Source organism: Heterocephalus glaber, unplaced genomic scaffold (assembly GCF_053883595.1).
Source record: "Heterocephalus glaber isolate CG9 unplaced genomic scaffold, H.glaber_assembly_v1.0 deba00001610, whole genome shotgun sequence".
NCBI classification, from domain to species: Eukaryota; Metazoa; Chordata; class Mammalia; order Rodentia; family Bathyergidae; genus Heterocephalus; species Heterocephalus glaber.
Window position 1 is genome coordinate 23002589 of NW_028258381.1, and position 15493 is coordinate 23018081.

Consider the following 15493-nt stretch of genomic DNA (forward strand, 5'->3'; position numbering starts at 1 on the left):
ATGTGCCCATTTACAGGTTACCTGTCACCTAGGTATTGGGACAAAGGTGACAAGAAAGAATTCCTATTGGGAAAGGCAATGCCTTCTTTCAGAAGGACCACAGCTTAATAAGCCCAATGCTTCACTTTCATGCAGGACAAAGCTGTACCTTCAGGTCCCAAAAGCTCACCATATTCTTTGCAGAGCCAGACAGCGGTAGGGTCTGGGCTGGCTCTGGGGCCCCCTAATCTCCTGTCCCCTATGTTTTCCAGTTTCAGTTACACACCATCAACCCCAGCTGCCTGAGGGTTTCAGCACATCAATGCCTGAGGAGGGGGGACATGCTCAGAGACCCTTGAGAAAAAGGCCCTGGGATCTGCTGCCTTCACAGCCTTATACTTTCTGGCTCTTCCCACATGACCCAGTCTCTCTCTCTCTGGATCTTCCACAGCCATTCCCTCCTCCTGATTCTCTCTGACATTCTCAAAGCCAAAGGACTTTGCCCAATCTACAATCTGCACCTTACAGCTCTTTATCAGCCCTCTAAGCCTATTAAATTGAAGGCCTTACATAGGACCAGCCAAGTGGCTGCCACTCCCTTCTACCCAATTCCTTACCCATGTGCCCACATGAAAACCCACGGGGTGGTCTGTGATGGGGAGTTGGCTGAAGAGCTTGCCAGTGTGGTCAGAGAGGCTGTGATTTTTCTTTGACACAGGAAACCAGGAGGCTCTGGGATTTGGAATGCATCTGGGTTTTAGGTGAAGGAGGGACCTCTTTGTTCCTTCCTGGCAGGAGAAGCTAGGCCACCTTTGCCCTCTCTGCGTTGTTGACGCTGGCAACCACACCAAGAGGCTGTTTTCTTTCATGAGACACGTTAATGAATAGGTAAGGCCGACGAGGAAAGAGCAGTAAGTGTACAACCTGTGAGGATGCGTCTTGTCTGGAGCCTTAATGGATCAGTAGCAATTACTAAATGACTTACTGTGTGTGACCCTTTGATCATGAGCTGCCTTTCTGACAGGTGTCGCCTAGAGGCAACACATCAGTCTTTTAAAAGGCAGATCCTATCACATGATGACACAGGAGGAATTTTCAAAGAATCCTGATCAGCCTCGTCTGAGGGCAATAAAATCATATGTAGTTATTGTGCAGAGGAAAAGTTTGACTTCAAAACAGCTAAGCATTATCATTATCTCTCTTTAAATGATTCTTGTCTTGCTCCACCCTGGCTTCATGACGTGGGTAACAACTAGAGCTAGTCTCAACAGTATGAGGAAGGCAATTAAAGAAAAAAAAAAAAACAGGGAGAAAGGAAAGCAAGGGACATGCTTTCCACCAACCTTGATTTTTCACTTCAGCAAATTCCTTGTTGTATTCTTCAAGAGTTTCCCTAAGTTTCTGGTTTTCTGTCTCGATGTCGTGTAGGCGCTGCACCTTGAGCTGCAGTTGCTGCCCCAGATCCAGGGCTGGCACTGGGTCTGCACAATAGGAGAGCACACATCAACCCACTGTGAAACTGACCCTCAAGGAGGAGAGGCTGGAAGTGGCCTCCTGGGTGCCCAGGAAGCCACCTCCTGCAGACTCCCCTGGGGCATCGCCTCCTCCCACAGAGCCCTGGGACCACTGGCCAGGTGGGGGCTTCTCTGCCATTTGACAAAGGAAAGACCCACCCCAGGATCCTCAATGTGTGAAAATTGGGTGATGGTGGCCTTGGGAGTCACTGGTATCTGCCAACTCTCTGGCATGGTGCAATGCTTTAATGATTTTCATGGGCAGAAAGGGAAGGAGCCCCGGGAAAAAATCCTTGACTGCCTAGACCTGTGCTTAGACAGGTGCCTATAAACTTAAAGTACTCAGTCATTTTATGAAGCTGGAAGTGACACCTGACACTCTGGAAGCATCAATGTTCACAGAACACTTGGGTGGTGGTGAACATTTTCTCATTTGTGTTGCACAGCACTGGGAAAAGGGACATGGGACAGAAAAGAAACCAAAGCTCTGGGAAATGGAGGGATTTGCCCAAGGCGGGGCTGCCTGGCTAGTTTGTGTGCACAGAGAAGGTGGACCCAAGTCAGCTAGCTCCAAGTGACCACTCTTCACAACAAAGAAGGCCAGCTGAGAGAAAGAGACACTCGGGCTTTAGAAGAGGTCACCTATTTCAGCACATGGTCACTTTTCATTGCCACCCTCCTTTATTGACGCTGAGAACAATCGGGGTGAGCAGTTGCCCAGTTTGGCCAGCTGGGTCACCAAGCTCCTGATTATAACACAAAGATCAGGACAGCATCTGGGTCAGCTCTATGAGGTCTTGTGACCAACTGAATGTGATATCTGCCATCAGAGTTCCTTAACAGCAGATTTTAATCTGAAGTTGGAAGCCACAGACATGCAATTTACAGGGCTGACTCTTGGCCTCTGGCTTTACCATTCATTCAGCAGAAGACAGACAGACATTAAATGTTCTTCTGCGTCTGTTCAATCTTCATTTTTTTTTCCTGCTGCCTAGGAAGTAATTAAAATCTACCTGCTGGGCACCAGTGGAGCACTTCCTAGGAATTCTCAGGCTCTGTTAGAGCAGAATACTCAAGTCTGCTGGGCTTGGAAAGATTATTGAATATATTTCTGGCATGGGCGCCAGTCTCACTTATGAGATGGCTGTGGAGATTTAGTCTCCTGTTGTGGAATGCTAAACACCATGCACGGCAGATCAACAAGGGTATATATTCAAGAGCTCACTTAATTTTCCGATGCCAGAGCCATTAATTTTTCAGACCACCCTTGCTTTCTGGAAGTGAGATCTGGGCCCTGGTAGAAGCCAGGAGCTTTCTGTGATGCCAATGTCTCTACAGAGTTTACACAAGGCGGCACTGGGCTATGTCGGCTTGAGTCAGCACAGCTTAGTGCCAGGTTTGATGCCAACGTGGTCCATATGGAAAAGCCCTGCCCACTGGCCATTTCTTCAGTGCCTGTACATAGTCTCTGACTGTATCATCTTCTCCTTTATGGCTTTTCATTATTATTTTAATCAACATTAAAATATTTATGTCAAATTAGATTTCAAAAGCAATTTTGGGAGATGGTTCTAAGGAGCAGTAACAACAGGAAAAATGGAACTGTCAGAACATTTCAGGTGCAGTTATTTTTTTGCTGGTATTGTTTTTAGATCTGAATTTCAGTATCTTCCTAGGAAACCTTCCTGTGCCTCCTCCCCTCCTCCATGGCCTCGTGCTGGGCAAATGGCCTGAAGGAAATGAGCTGTATGCCCACAGCTGCCTCCACAAACAGCTACAATTTGAACTTGATTCAGAGGTCTGGAAAGAAAGGCCAGACGTACCACTGCACTTGTAGAGAATTTTATTCACATCCACTCATGTTGGCTTTCCTGCACAACTGCTAGTACCAAGTATAGCTTTAAAGAACTAAGAGGGTATATTGCACTCCAGCCTTAAAATTCCTGTCAACATGTCCAGCCCATTCCTTTTTAAAGGCCAGGGCCCACTAGGTCTACTTGGACGAGAAAGTAACTTCCTTTATGTGATTCTGTAAGGAATCCAGTGACATAAAAATTACACACACGTTATCAAGTGAATAGTAACTAGTCCTATGGACAAATTTCCAGAGTGTTATACTGTAAATGAAAATCTAGGCAATCTCCTAATTACTCATTACAACTTCTATATTTAATTGAACATGATTAAAGGTTGATGCCAAAGTAGCAAAACTGGTCACAGAACTAGGAAGAGACTGAATACTCAAACATCTATATACATTACGCTTCCACCTTTACCATGTGCAGCTGAATGACTTTAAATGCCTACAGCATTTGAATATTGTTTTGGGATATGTAAAAAGCATTGCTAAAGTACCTCTTAGGCTTAATTTTTATTACTTGTATTAAAGGAACAGCTAATTACCACATGACAATATAATGACTCTAGCATGTTTGGGCTGGAGACCAAAACAATGAATTTCAGCAAGCCAAACCCCGACCTGCATGCTAATCTGGGGAAATCATAGCTTTTTGTCTCGTTAATGATTTCCAATGCCATTTAAACCCCCAACAAGTATTGTTAGGTCTTATGCTGCATGTCAGAAGGCTCTGATCTCAGAGCTCAATTAGGGAGTTGTCTGGGGGAGGCAAGAGAACACACCCATATGTAAAAGAGGAACACACAAAATTCCTGTAACTCCTGTCTTCCCGATCTCCTCTAATTCAGCAGGCTTTGCTACTAGCTCCATGACAAACTTGCAGTGTTTTATAATCATCTAACAGTTAATTCCTAAAACATTCTCTGAGGTATTACTGTAGCTCATTATACACCCAGGACTCAAAGAACATAATTATAACAAACAACAATACTGTCACCTGTATTTATTCAGCACCTTTTGCTAAGTGCGTGTAACATTATCTCATTAATTCCAGCCATCACAGAGAGGCTGGGGGAGGGTGCTGCAATGTGTCAGGCACTGGCATCTTACCCAGGGACAGACAGAGAAAGGACATTGGCCAGGCAAACAGATATGCAAAACTCTAATTAAGAATTCTGCTTCCCAGCAGCCAATTCTGTTTCTTCAAGTACTAATTTAACAAGTATTTCGTAAGTGACTCTGTGCTCTGGGGAAAGTCTGGGTTAGGCTGGGGTAGACACAATACTTGGTGTAGTAGGAACCAGCTTCACATGAGAGGTAAACTAGGTACATAAAATAACAAAGTTAAAGCAAGAGAGGCCATACTGAAGGCCAGAGGGGTGCGAGACAGATAAACCAGGTAAACTAGTGCCCTGTGGTGATACTCAAGTGGTTTTGCTAATGGATAAGTAGAATTTGGATTGATGGATACTGTGGGGAGTCAGTTATGTGGGTGAAATAGCAGGCAGGGGAGCAAGGAGCAGGGAGTGACAGGCATGGGCCAAAGAATAGTTGAAGCTGGAGGCTGATGTGCATGTTCTGACATCAGGGCCATTCCAGGTGCTGAGGGAACATGGGAGTGAACAGGACAAAAATCTACTGGCAAAGGCTTGTCATGGGCTGGCAGCGTAGCTCTATAAAAGCTTTAGTGAAGTGAGAGAGACAGGAAGCAAATACCAACAAGACAATTATCTTCAAGTACTGCTGAGTGGGCAGACAGAAAACAGGGTGCACAGACTCAAGAGTCCAAGGAAGAAGGGGTAGATCCCTGAGACAAGTTAACAGGAAAGGCTCAGGTGACCTGGGACAGGGACCTGGGTGTCGAGCACAGTTATTTGCTCTATGCAGCGGCAGCAGCCAGCGCAAAGGGCCCAAGCTGAGTGTGAATATGGCATGTTCAAGGCACAGAGAAGGTAGGTGGCTGCAGTGGAGAGAGAGGCGAGTGGTAAAGGAAAAGTGGTCACAGAGGAGGCCTGACCTACAGGATTTAAAGAACAATATGCATGGTGGCATACTCCTATAACCCTAGCACTCTGGAAGGCTGAGGCAGGAGGATCTTGAGTTTGAGGCCAGACTGGGTAACTTGGTGAGACTGTGTCAAAATAAAAACGTAAATAAAAAAAGGGCTGGGGATATGACTCAGTGTGAAGGCCCTGGGCTCAATCTGCAGTATGAAAAGAAAAGAAAAAATAAATGAACATAATAAGGAGAGAAGGAGAGAAACAGAAGATGTAAAGGAGAACCAAATTGAATTCTAGAGCTGAAAATATAATGTCTGAAATGGACCAAGCCTTGGGAAACCATCAGAAGCATGGGGCTCTCTTACAAGATGAGTCACTAAGGCATAAGAAGAAATTGCAATACTTCAAACCACAAGGCGGTTTGTTGGTTTTCTATTAGCCAAGGTATTTAAGAGTTTTAAGCTTAAAGATGAGCCTTACAATTTTCTTTAATAAATGACAAGTGTTCCAAATTAGCTACCCTGTTCTTTGATTGCAAATGGTTGTCATATCAGTGATCTGCTGTCTGACAGACATTTTTGAAAAGATAAACACATAATCTATGCCTTTGAAGTAAATGTGATACTTTAACACATAGTGAGGAAAAAACTACTTCTTCAAAAAAACCTCGTTGTATAGTGACAGATTCTAAAAATGAGTATTTGGAAATGTTTCCACCAACATATATACGAAGGGGAAAAGACAAAAACCTCTATTAAATTGTCTCAATACCCCATATCATACAAGAGGGAGCATGGCTTAAAAATTCAGAGTGTGAGCCAGACCGTATGTGTTCAAATCCCAGTGCTGCCACTTACTGGTCGCAGAAAAATCACTTATCTTCTGCATACCTTAGTTTCTTCATCTGTAAATTTGGTGTAATATTTGTGCCTGTATTATGAGGTTGTTATGAAGATTAACTTAGAAAATTGACAGTACTCTCAGTAAATCATGCTTATCATTTAGCAAATCAAGTTTCAAATTATTTGTTAATGCAACAATAGCTTATGACTAGTTAGCAAGAAAAACTAATCAGGGAAAATGAAAATTTACAGTTGAGTTTCAACAAATATCCTCTCCTACCTACAAGTTTCAAAAATATGAATCCAATTTTTGTAAAGAGAGCTATTAATGTACTTCTTTGGTTTGGATCTATTCATCTTTGTGAGTTATCTTTTCCAGCACTTTTTTCCCCTTTTCAAGGTACTGGGGACTCAACTCAAGGCCTTCACATTCAGCTATATCCCCAGCCCTTTTTAAAAAATTTTGAGACAAGGTCTCACTAAGTTGCTAAATTGCCTAAGCTGGGCTCAAACTTGTGATCTCCTACCGCAACTTCCCAGAGTGGTGGCATTACAGGTATGTGCCACTGCACTTGGTTGTCAGCCATTTATAATGACAACAAAAATCAAACATCAAAATTAACAGAAATTGGAGATTTCCGTTTCTGTCCAAGACAGGTGCTCTGGTACAGACTTGCTCTTTGGCCTAAACAATTAGAACACCAGGCAAAACATATGAAATAACAGTTCACAGACATTGAATAACTGGCAGGGCAGGACCTGCTTCCTGAGTGAAGGGAAACACACTCGGGAAGCCCTCAGATCACCTGACTTTGTGCCAGGAAGCACCTTCTGGATAGCTGCATAGGGAAGGGGGAATAATCAGAACATAGGATGACCTTGCTAGATGAGGCAACAGAGATCAGAGGACTGGAAACTACAACATCAGAATTTTCAGAGCAGAATACTGAAAAGGAGGGACACATAGAGCCAAAGAGCTACAGAAATGCATAGAAGAGCAATCTAGAGTTTGCAGCTAAGAGCTACAGTGTACATGCCAAAGGTGAAACTCCACAAGGCTTCGAGAAGAACTACAGTACAGAGAAGGGTGGAGCTGAACAATTCCTAGAATCTGAGGGTTGGAAAACTGTTGAGTTCCAACCAGCCAGGAAGAAGAGACTTGCTGAAGAGCAAGGACACTCAGTAGAGACAGCAGAGAGCCACTCTAGGGTAGAGGGCTAAATTAATCTTAGAGTAAAGGATAGTCCAGAATCATCACAAAAAGCTAAAAACATGCCTCAGAATGATCATGCTGATCTACAATTAATTTAATTGCCTACCCAAATAAACTTCAACATTCTTAAGAAAGACAACAAAATCCAGACAGGTAACATTCACAAAGTCAAACATCCTATCAAAAATTACTAGACTTGCAAAGAAGTAGAATGGTGGTGGTGGTGGGAAATGATCAGTTAATAAAAACAGAACCAGAAAAGACAAGAAAGAATGGAATTAGTTATAAATGTGCTCAAGGACTTAAATAAAAATATGAACACTATAAGGGCAGAAATAGGACAAAGAACAGTGAAATGGAATTCTAAAGCTTAAAATACAAAATCTAAAATGAAAAGAAGTCACTAAATTGGCTTAATAGATTGGGTATTGAAGAAAAAGAAAAAAAACCCCAGTGAATTAAAAGACAGTCATAGAAACTCTAAACAGAAGCGTGCAGATTGAATAAGCATAATCAACTTGCTGAAAACAAGAATAAAAACTTGGAATCTTAAAAGGCAGAGAAAATTAATTGTATTTGGGGGGAAAAAAGACAAGATGATTGGAGATTTGTCAGAAACAGTCCTGAGTCAGAAAAACCAAAAACCATTTGCAATTTTATATCCAATAAAAATATCCTTTCATATCTTTTAAAAATAAGGGCACGATAATGTTTTTCAGATGAATACTGATAGAATTCATTGCTAGTGCATCTGGACAATAAAAACTGTTAAAGAAAATTCTATAGAATGAAAGAAAATGATGCCAGAAACCTGGATCCACATAAAGGCATAAACAATATTGGAAATAGTGAACATACGGGTAAAAAAAAATACTATTTTCTCATTTTTAAATTTCCTTAAAAGATAGTTGACTATTTAGAGTAAAGTAGTAACAATGTATTGGAGGGATTGTTACACATGTGGAAGTAAAATGAATAACTACAGGCAAGGAATAAGATGGAACAGATTAAAGTATATTCTAAAACTCTTATATTATATGTAAAGTGGTAAAATATTATTTGAAGAAATACTGTAGTAAGTTAAAGATGCCTACTTTACACCCCAAAGTAGCCACTAAAATTAGAATTATAACTAATAAGACAATTGAGATAAAATAAAAAGTAATCAAAAGAAAGCAGGAAAACTGTAACAACAAAAATAGGTGATATAAACATAGAAACAGTGAGATGATGCACTTAACAAGTAGTAAGATAGTAGATTTAAAGCCAACCTGATCTATAATAACATTAAATGTAAATGATCTAACATTCTAGTTAAGGGTCAGATTATCAGACTGGAATAAAAAAGCAGGATATAGCTATTTACAAGCAGCAACACAACTTAATGTACGGATACAGCTAGGTTAACAGTAAAAAGATAGAAAAAGATATGACATGAAAATACTAATCAAAAGAAAGGTGGAGAGCTTATAATAAAATCAGACAAAAGAAACTTTAGGACATGCATCAGGAACGAAGACACTATTGTATAAACTTAAAGCCACCAAATCACTGAGATGATGTAACAACTCTAAAGGAATTTACGTCCCCAAACAAGCCTTCAGAATATAAGAATCAAAACCTGACTGAACAAAAATAAAAATCCACAATAATGGGTAAGGATTTCAAAACTCTCTTCTTGTGAATTAACAGCACAATTATGTATAAAATCATATGGACACAAAAGATATGAAGAATATCGCTAACCTAACCTGACTTTTACAGAACACCCCACTCAGCAACCACAGAGGATTATTCTCACCCAGTACACAGGGATTGTTCATCAACAGAGCATACACAGAATTACAAAAAGAAGTTAATAAATTTAATAGAACAAAAGGCAGGGCTGGGGATTTAGCTAAGTGGTTCTGCCGCCTGCCTCACAAGCGCAAGGACCCAAGTTCGATACCCGGTACCAAAAAACCCCCAAACAAACCAAAACCCAAAAACCATACAAAACAAAAAAACAAAAACAAAAAAAACCCAAAAGGTGTACAAGGAAAACTCTGATCATAATGGGATATATACAATGTCCTAACCTCCACTTTTAAGAAAATAAAAAAAGAGGAAATTAAACCCAATGTAAGTAGAAATTAACAAATGGGAACAGAAAGGAATAAAACTGAAAACACAGGAAAAAAGAGAAAAATCAATGTAAAGAAAGGAAGATTCTGCTGGGATTTAGCTCAGTAGTTCCAGCACCTGCCTCACAAGCGCAAAGATCCGAGTTTGATCCCCCATACCAAAAAAAAAAAAGAAAAGAAAGGAAGATTCTAAAAACAAAATGATTGAAACTGATTAGCCTCTAGCCAAATTGGTCAAAGGAAAAAAAAAAAGAGAAAGAAGCAAAAAAGGGAAAAACTGGAAAAAATAAACAAAAAACTTCTCTTCTTCAAATGACAACAAACTGGGAGAATATATACAATGAATATACTTTTTTTTTTTTTTTTTTGAGACAGGGTCTCGTTATGTAGCCCAGGCTGGCCTTGAACTGTGTAGCCTAGGATGGCCTCAAACTTGAAGCAATCCTCCTGCCTCAGCCTCCTGGGTGCTGGGAATACAGGTGTGCACCACCATGCCCAATCATGCAATGAATATATTTAACAACAAATTTGTAGGCAGAATATATTAAAAAAATTTCAACTGGATAATAAGACAAACAACGCATTTAAAAAATGGTCAGAAAAGTGAAGATGTTACAAATGAAGATCTACCAATGGCCAAAAAGCACATGAAAAACATTCAGTTTCACTGGTTATTGGGAAAATGCAAATTAAAATCATAATGAAATAAATGATACACCCAGCAAAATGTCTCATAGAATTTAATACCAAATGATGGAGAAGATGGGGAATAACTAAAACTCTCCTGTTTCTTGTGGAGGGATAAAATGATACAACTACTTTGAAAACAGTGTGGCATTTCTTACCAAGTTAAATGTTCAGCTACCCCCTGACCCAGCAATCCCAGTGTTACATATTTGCCTAAAAGATATAAAAACATACGTTCAGGTAACCACAAATTGGAACCAAGCCAAAAGTCCATCAAGTGGTGAATGGGTAAGAAAATTGTTACAAATCCAGACAGCGGAATACCATTCAGCAACAACCACAGATGGACCATGGACACCCAACAATACAGATGAATACACAAGCACTGAGCAAAGTGAAAGAAAGCCGCATCTGAGAGCAGAGTTCTGACCCACAATGGTACAATTTACTTTTTTACCTTACAATGGTACAAAAGCACTATGCATTTAATAAAAACTGAGCTGCAAATTTTGAATTTTAATCTTTTTCCAGGCTACTGAGGTTCAGTGAAACTCTCTCCTGTGATACAGTGTAGGAGGTACAGGCTGCAGATCCAGTCAGCCAAGTGATGGGGCACAACCAAGACTCCAGCACACCGTGTTACTGTGCTCTGATACTCAGTAGCTTAGGTGTATTCCATCTATTTTCAACTTAACAATATTTCAACTTGTGACAGGTTTACTGGGATGTCACCCTATCCTGGGTTGGGGAGCAGCTGTCTATACTGAGTAATTTCATTTATGTAAAACTGCAGAAATGACAAATCTTACCTATAGTAACAAAAAAATATTGACTGGTTGCTGGGGTTTAGGATTGTAAGGGTGGCCACATTACCAAACTATACATTGAGATGGGTATGTTTTATTGCATATTAATTATATATTAACATAGCTGACTTCAAATATAATTTGGGGGTCTTGGGGAATAGCTCAGTAGCATTATTTCTTGACTAGCCTGCTTGAGGTCCTGTCCTCAGCACTGTTATCCCATGTGTGCATGCATGCCTATTTTTTAGGAAAGCAAAAGATTTTCTTATATGCTAATAAAATAAAATTTATTTTTACTCTTCATCACCACCTTTTATTCTATTTTTAGACTGATGTACAATTACTTAATACACTACTATAATTATACATACATGCCACATAAATAAGAATATACTCCGATTAAAAATTCAAAATTGTTCATGTGAGAGTAGTATGGGGACCAGTGACACAGACAGTCCTGTCTGGCTGCCAGGCTAAGGGTGGGAGTGGAGGAGGCAGTGGCAGGTACAAGCCGAGGCATAACAGTTGCATGCACGAGCGCAGTGGTGGCTGAAGCGATACAGCACACCTTCTGGAGGCTGGGTCACTTGGACTTCCTGACAGGTTGCCTCTCAGGTGTGAGGGAATAAAGGGATCCAGGCTAACACCTATAAATGTGACCAAAGCAGCTGCATGAATGGTGACACCCTGGACGACAGGGCTTGGGGCATGTGTCAGCTGTTCTGCTGTAGACATGAGTTTTAGAAGTCACCTAGGGGAGAATGTAAGTGGAGACAAGGCAAAGGCTGTGTGCTGGCAGGGGAGGAGAAGAGAAGGTCTTTGACAATTAAGTAGAGCGTGGAGCCAGTAGGCAGAGCTACTCCTCCAGGGAGTTCTGCCTGTCCTGGAGCAAAGAGGGGCAGGAACTGGAAGATACCATACTTGTATTTCCTCAGTGACACTGAAGGTTCCTTACAGCTCAGGGCAGGAAGAAGGTATGACATAATACATGTGAGGCACTGTGAAACATAAGTTTGGGGCCAGCCTTGGGTTGTCTCTACGTTGTCCTGGAACTCACTCTGGTCATCTGGCCCATGTTTTCACTTAGAGCTCTGTGGGTGATGGGGCTGTCCCCTGCCACCAGCCCCAGAATGAATGTGCCCCTTGTGAGCATCATCCAGGCAATGACATCACAGCGCGGCAGACGCTACTTTTTGCCAGGGCACTCTAGGCTAATGTAATCATACGATTACATAATTAACCCAGCTGTCTCATTAAGAAAATCAACTGGAATTCAGGGCATAATTAGTCATACAGCAATTAGCATGCTGATGAGCAACTGATGAAAAGCTGTCTAGATACCCAGTGTGCCAGGACCACCCCAGTCATGGCAAAGGGGGAATGAGGCTACGCACCTCCACATGAAAGCAAGTACTTCGGGAAGGAGTCCCAGAGTCACATGTGGGGAGTTCTCACACTCCAGCGCCGTGAGGATATGGGCAGCAGGGATTGAGAGGGAAGGCCCTGACAAGGAGAGCAGCACACAGAAGCTGGTAACAGGGGACGCAATGCCCACCTTTTCATGCTTTCATGTCGTCGGAATATTTGTAGTGGGTTCTTCACCCGTGAACATGGTGTGCACACGATGGAGAAGACAATCAGGCCCCAGATTTGTTTGCTAATTTGGTCAAGGAGGGTGAAGTTGCCTCCTGCCTGGTTTCTAGTTCCCCAAATGTTGGCCCAGAACAAAACTGTCCCAGGGCGCCTGAAGTAGCTTTAGGACTATCACCAGGCCGGAGAACCCCTGAAAGGCAGGAGTTAGCCCAGGATCTATTTGCCACACAGAGGGCTATGCTTCTTGGCTACACCCCTGTGGCCCTTTCTGTTCTGTTTTGGTGCCTGTAGCAGATTCTTAATAATGTGAATGAATGCAAACTGGACATTTGTGGAGGGGCTCAGGCCACTCAAGTTACAGAGGGCCCTCTGGAGGGGCCTGGGCACTGGTCTGATATGTCAAAACCAGGAGACCTGGAGTAGACGAAGTGCAGTAACCTTCCAGGATTAGGCTGGAATGGCCACATTTCTATGCCCTTTGAGAATGTACCAAGTAGCACAATGATTAAAATCTTGTCATGAAAACCAAAGAGTATTTCTAAGCAAATCATAAGATTCATCACCAGGAGTCATACTATGGGATCCTGAGCCTGGGGCAGACAGACAGGGAAGAAGAATGGAAGGAATGGGGTTTTCAAATTTTAACTGTAATGTGTCCTTGCCAGAAATTAATGGATACAAAGGACCATATTGCTGTTTTATTCTTGTGGAAGAGCAGCAAAGAAGAGTTCTGAAAAAGAACGACATTCCACTCTGCTTCCAGATCTTCAAATGCTAGGCTGATGGGGACATTTCCTGGGGAGCAGGTTTTCCTAAATTCAAATGGAAACCTCTGCCTGGGGTATCCGGGAGCAGAGGCATCTTGGGGCAGTTCTAGAAACAGAATAGTGCACAAGTAGACTCTTTTCAGCCAGTTCTCTTTTAGGGCTTCTGATAATCTATGAACATCCACTTTTCACAGTCACAGGCCAATCGCCAGTGGAAATCAAGCAACATAAGTCAGTCATGACACTCTGAGTTTGAGCTGTGTTTCATGAGTCAATGAATATTTTATATCACTGGTAATGTGCTTTCTAAGACTTAAATCTTAAAATAAACCCTTCCAGGCACTGTCTCTGTCTGAAGGGTCTGTGTCTGTAGGAACTAAAGTGCATATGAGCAATTCTTACAAGGGGCCACAGGCAGAGGCAAGAGGTAATAGCAACTTGTGAAGAGATTCTCCCAAGGAATTTTGCAACCCAAGCAGACAAGTTCTGCAGCACCAATGTGCAGGCGGTGGCTTCACAAATTTGATGTCTTTTTCTCCTGTCTAGTGACTCTTTAAAAAATAGTGTTACTGAGATGCTTCTGGGACAAAAATGTCACAATTATGCTTTGTACAAATTTACAAGTACCCTACAAAAAGTCAAATGACTATGCCCTTATCTGTATGTAATATATTAATGAGGGTTATTCAGAAACTTAGATTGCAAGTTGATTATTTTACTGATTTACGCAGCCCCCCTCTCAATTGTAGAAATAAATACATACTCATTGTAAAATATCTGAAAATATCAAGAAGCAAGAACAAGTCACCCACGCAAGGTTAATGACTGGCAGATTATGCATACCATCATAATTTTGCTCAGAACCCAGTAAAATTCCAGCTATACAAGAGCATTTAAAAGGAAGTCATTCCAAAATATTTTTAGCTATCTGTGAGTCACACTTTAAGAGAAGAGACATTAATTTCTTATGTCAGGAAGGATACTGTGGGGTATTTCTTAAAGGTACTGCATACTTTCTCCTGCCACTGAGCAAGAAGAAGGTGTGGGATGGTACATGTGGGGCACTGTGGACATAAGACTGGGTCCACTGGAGGGAGGTCAGGAGACAAGTCTTATTTGCATTGGTATCCTTTGGGGTACATGATCTAGAGCAGTGAATGTGAACCTTTTAGAGACTGAGTGCCCAAACTGCGACCCAAAACCCACTTATTTATCGCAAAGTGTCAACACTGCAATTACACCTGAATGCTGAGATTTTAGTTCAGAAAAAACAACTCATAAATTAACATCTTTTGTCTTAAAAGAAAAACACAATAACAAAACTTTCAATGATACAAACAACCTGCTGTGGCACGTGTGCCATAGGTTCAGCACCACTGGTCTAGGGGCTGGCATACCACACACTGCTACTTATTAGATGGCACAACCCAGACCCTTCTCTGCACATTCAGGATCACTGGCATTGATAGTTACTAAGCTCTGCCCTCACCCACACCCACACAGGGCTGCCTGCCTCGAAAGTGCAAGGTCCCGAGTTTGATCCCAGGTACCAAAAAAAAAAAAAGTGAAAATACTCTCAAAATTGATTAAAAAATGAAGAGTAATCTGGTGGCAAGTGACAAAGATCAGAAATATGAGATCTTAACTATATGTATTCAAATGTGTAGTCAATGTCTTTGATATAAAGAAGATTCTGGAAATTCTGGGATTTGGGATGTGGAGGATAAACAGGGAGGAGTGAGCATGGCTCAGTTTTCTCTCTTGGACCAGCCAAATCAGACCATGGGAGAAATGGTGGGAGGGGGACAGGCCATGGCAGAGAGGGATCCTACATTCATATTAACAACAGCTGTTAAACCAAGTACAGATGCTGGATGGACATGAAGTGCTGTCCCCAAAAGTGGAGGCTGCAGAAGTGCATGTGGTGGTTGGACAGACTCTGCATGCTAAGTGCCACATAAATGCCTATGCAGGCATGTAAATCTTTATGGAGTGACATCAAAGCAAAATGAGAGTTCAGAGAGCTATTAAACTGCTACAACGCAATGAAAGATAATTCTGTTCTCTTCTAACTGACACTGTCTAATGCTCCTAATGCTCTGGGGTGCTCG

General features: G+C 41.7%; 1 protein-coding gene across 21 annotated transcripts in view; it reads right to left on the reverse strand.

Annotated features, from left to right (window-relative positions):
* Cux1 (cut like homeobox 1) overlaps positions 1–15493 on the reverse strand; it is a 374970-nt gene that overhangs the window by 137988 nt on the left and 221489 nt on the right. For all 21 annotated transcript variants that reach the window (XM_004840130.4, XM_021254464.2, XM_004840131.4 and 18 more), the window contains one exon: positions 1323–1460. In XM_004840130.4, coding sequence (XP_004840187.1) covers positions 1323–1460 — 138 coding nt within the window. The remainder of the gene's footprint in view (positions 1–1322; positions 1461–15493) is intronic.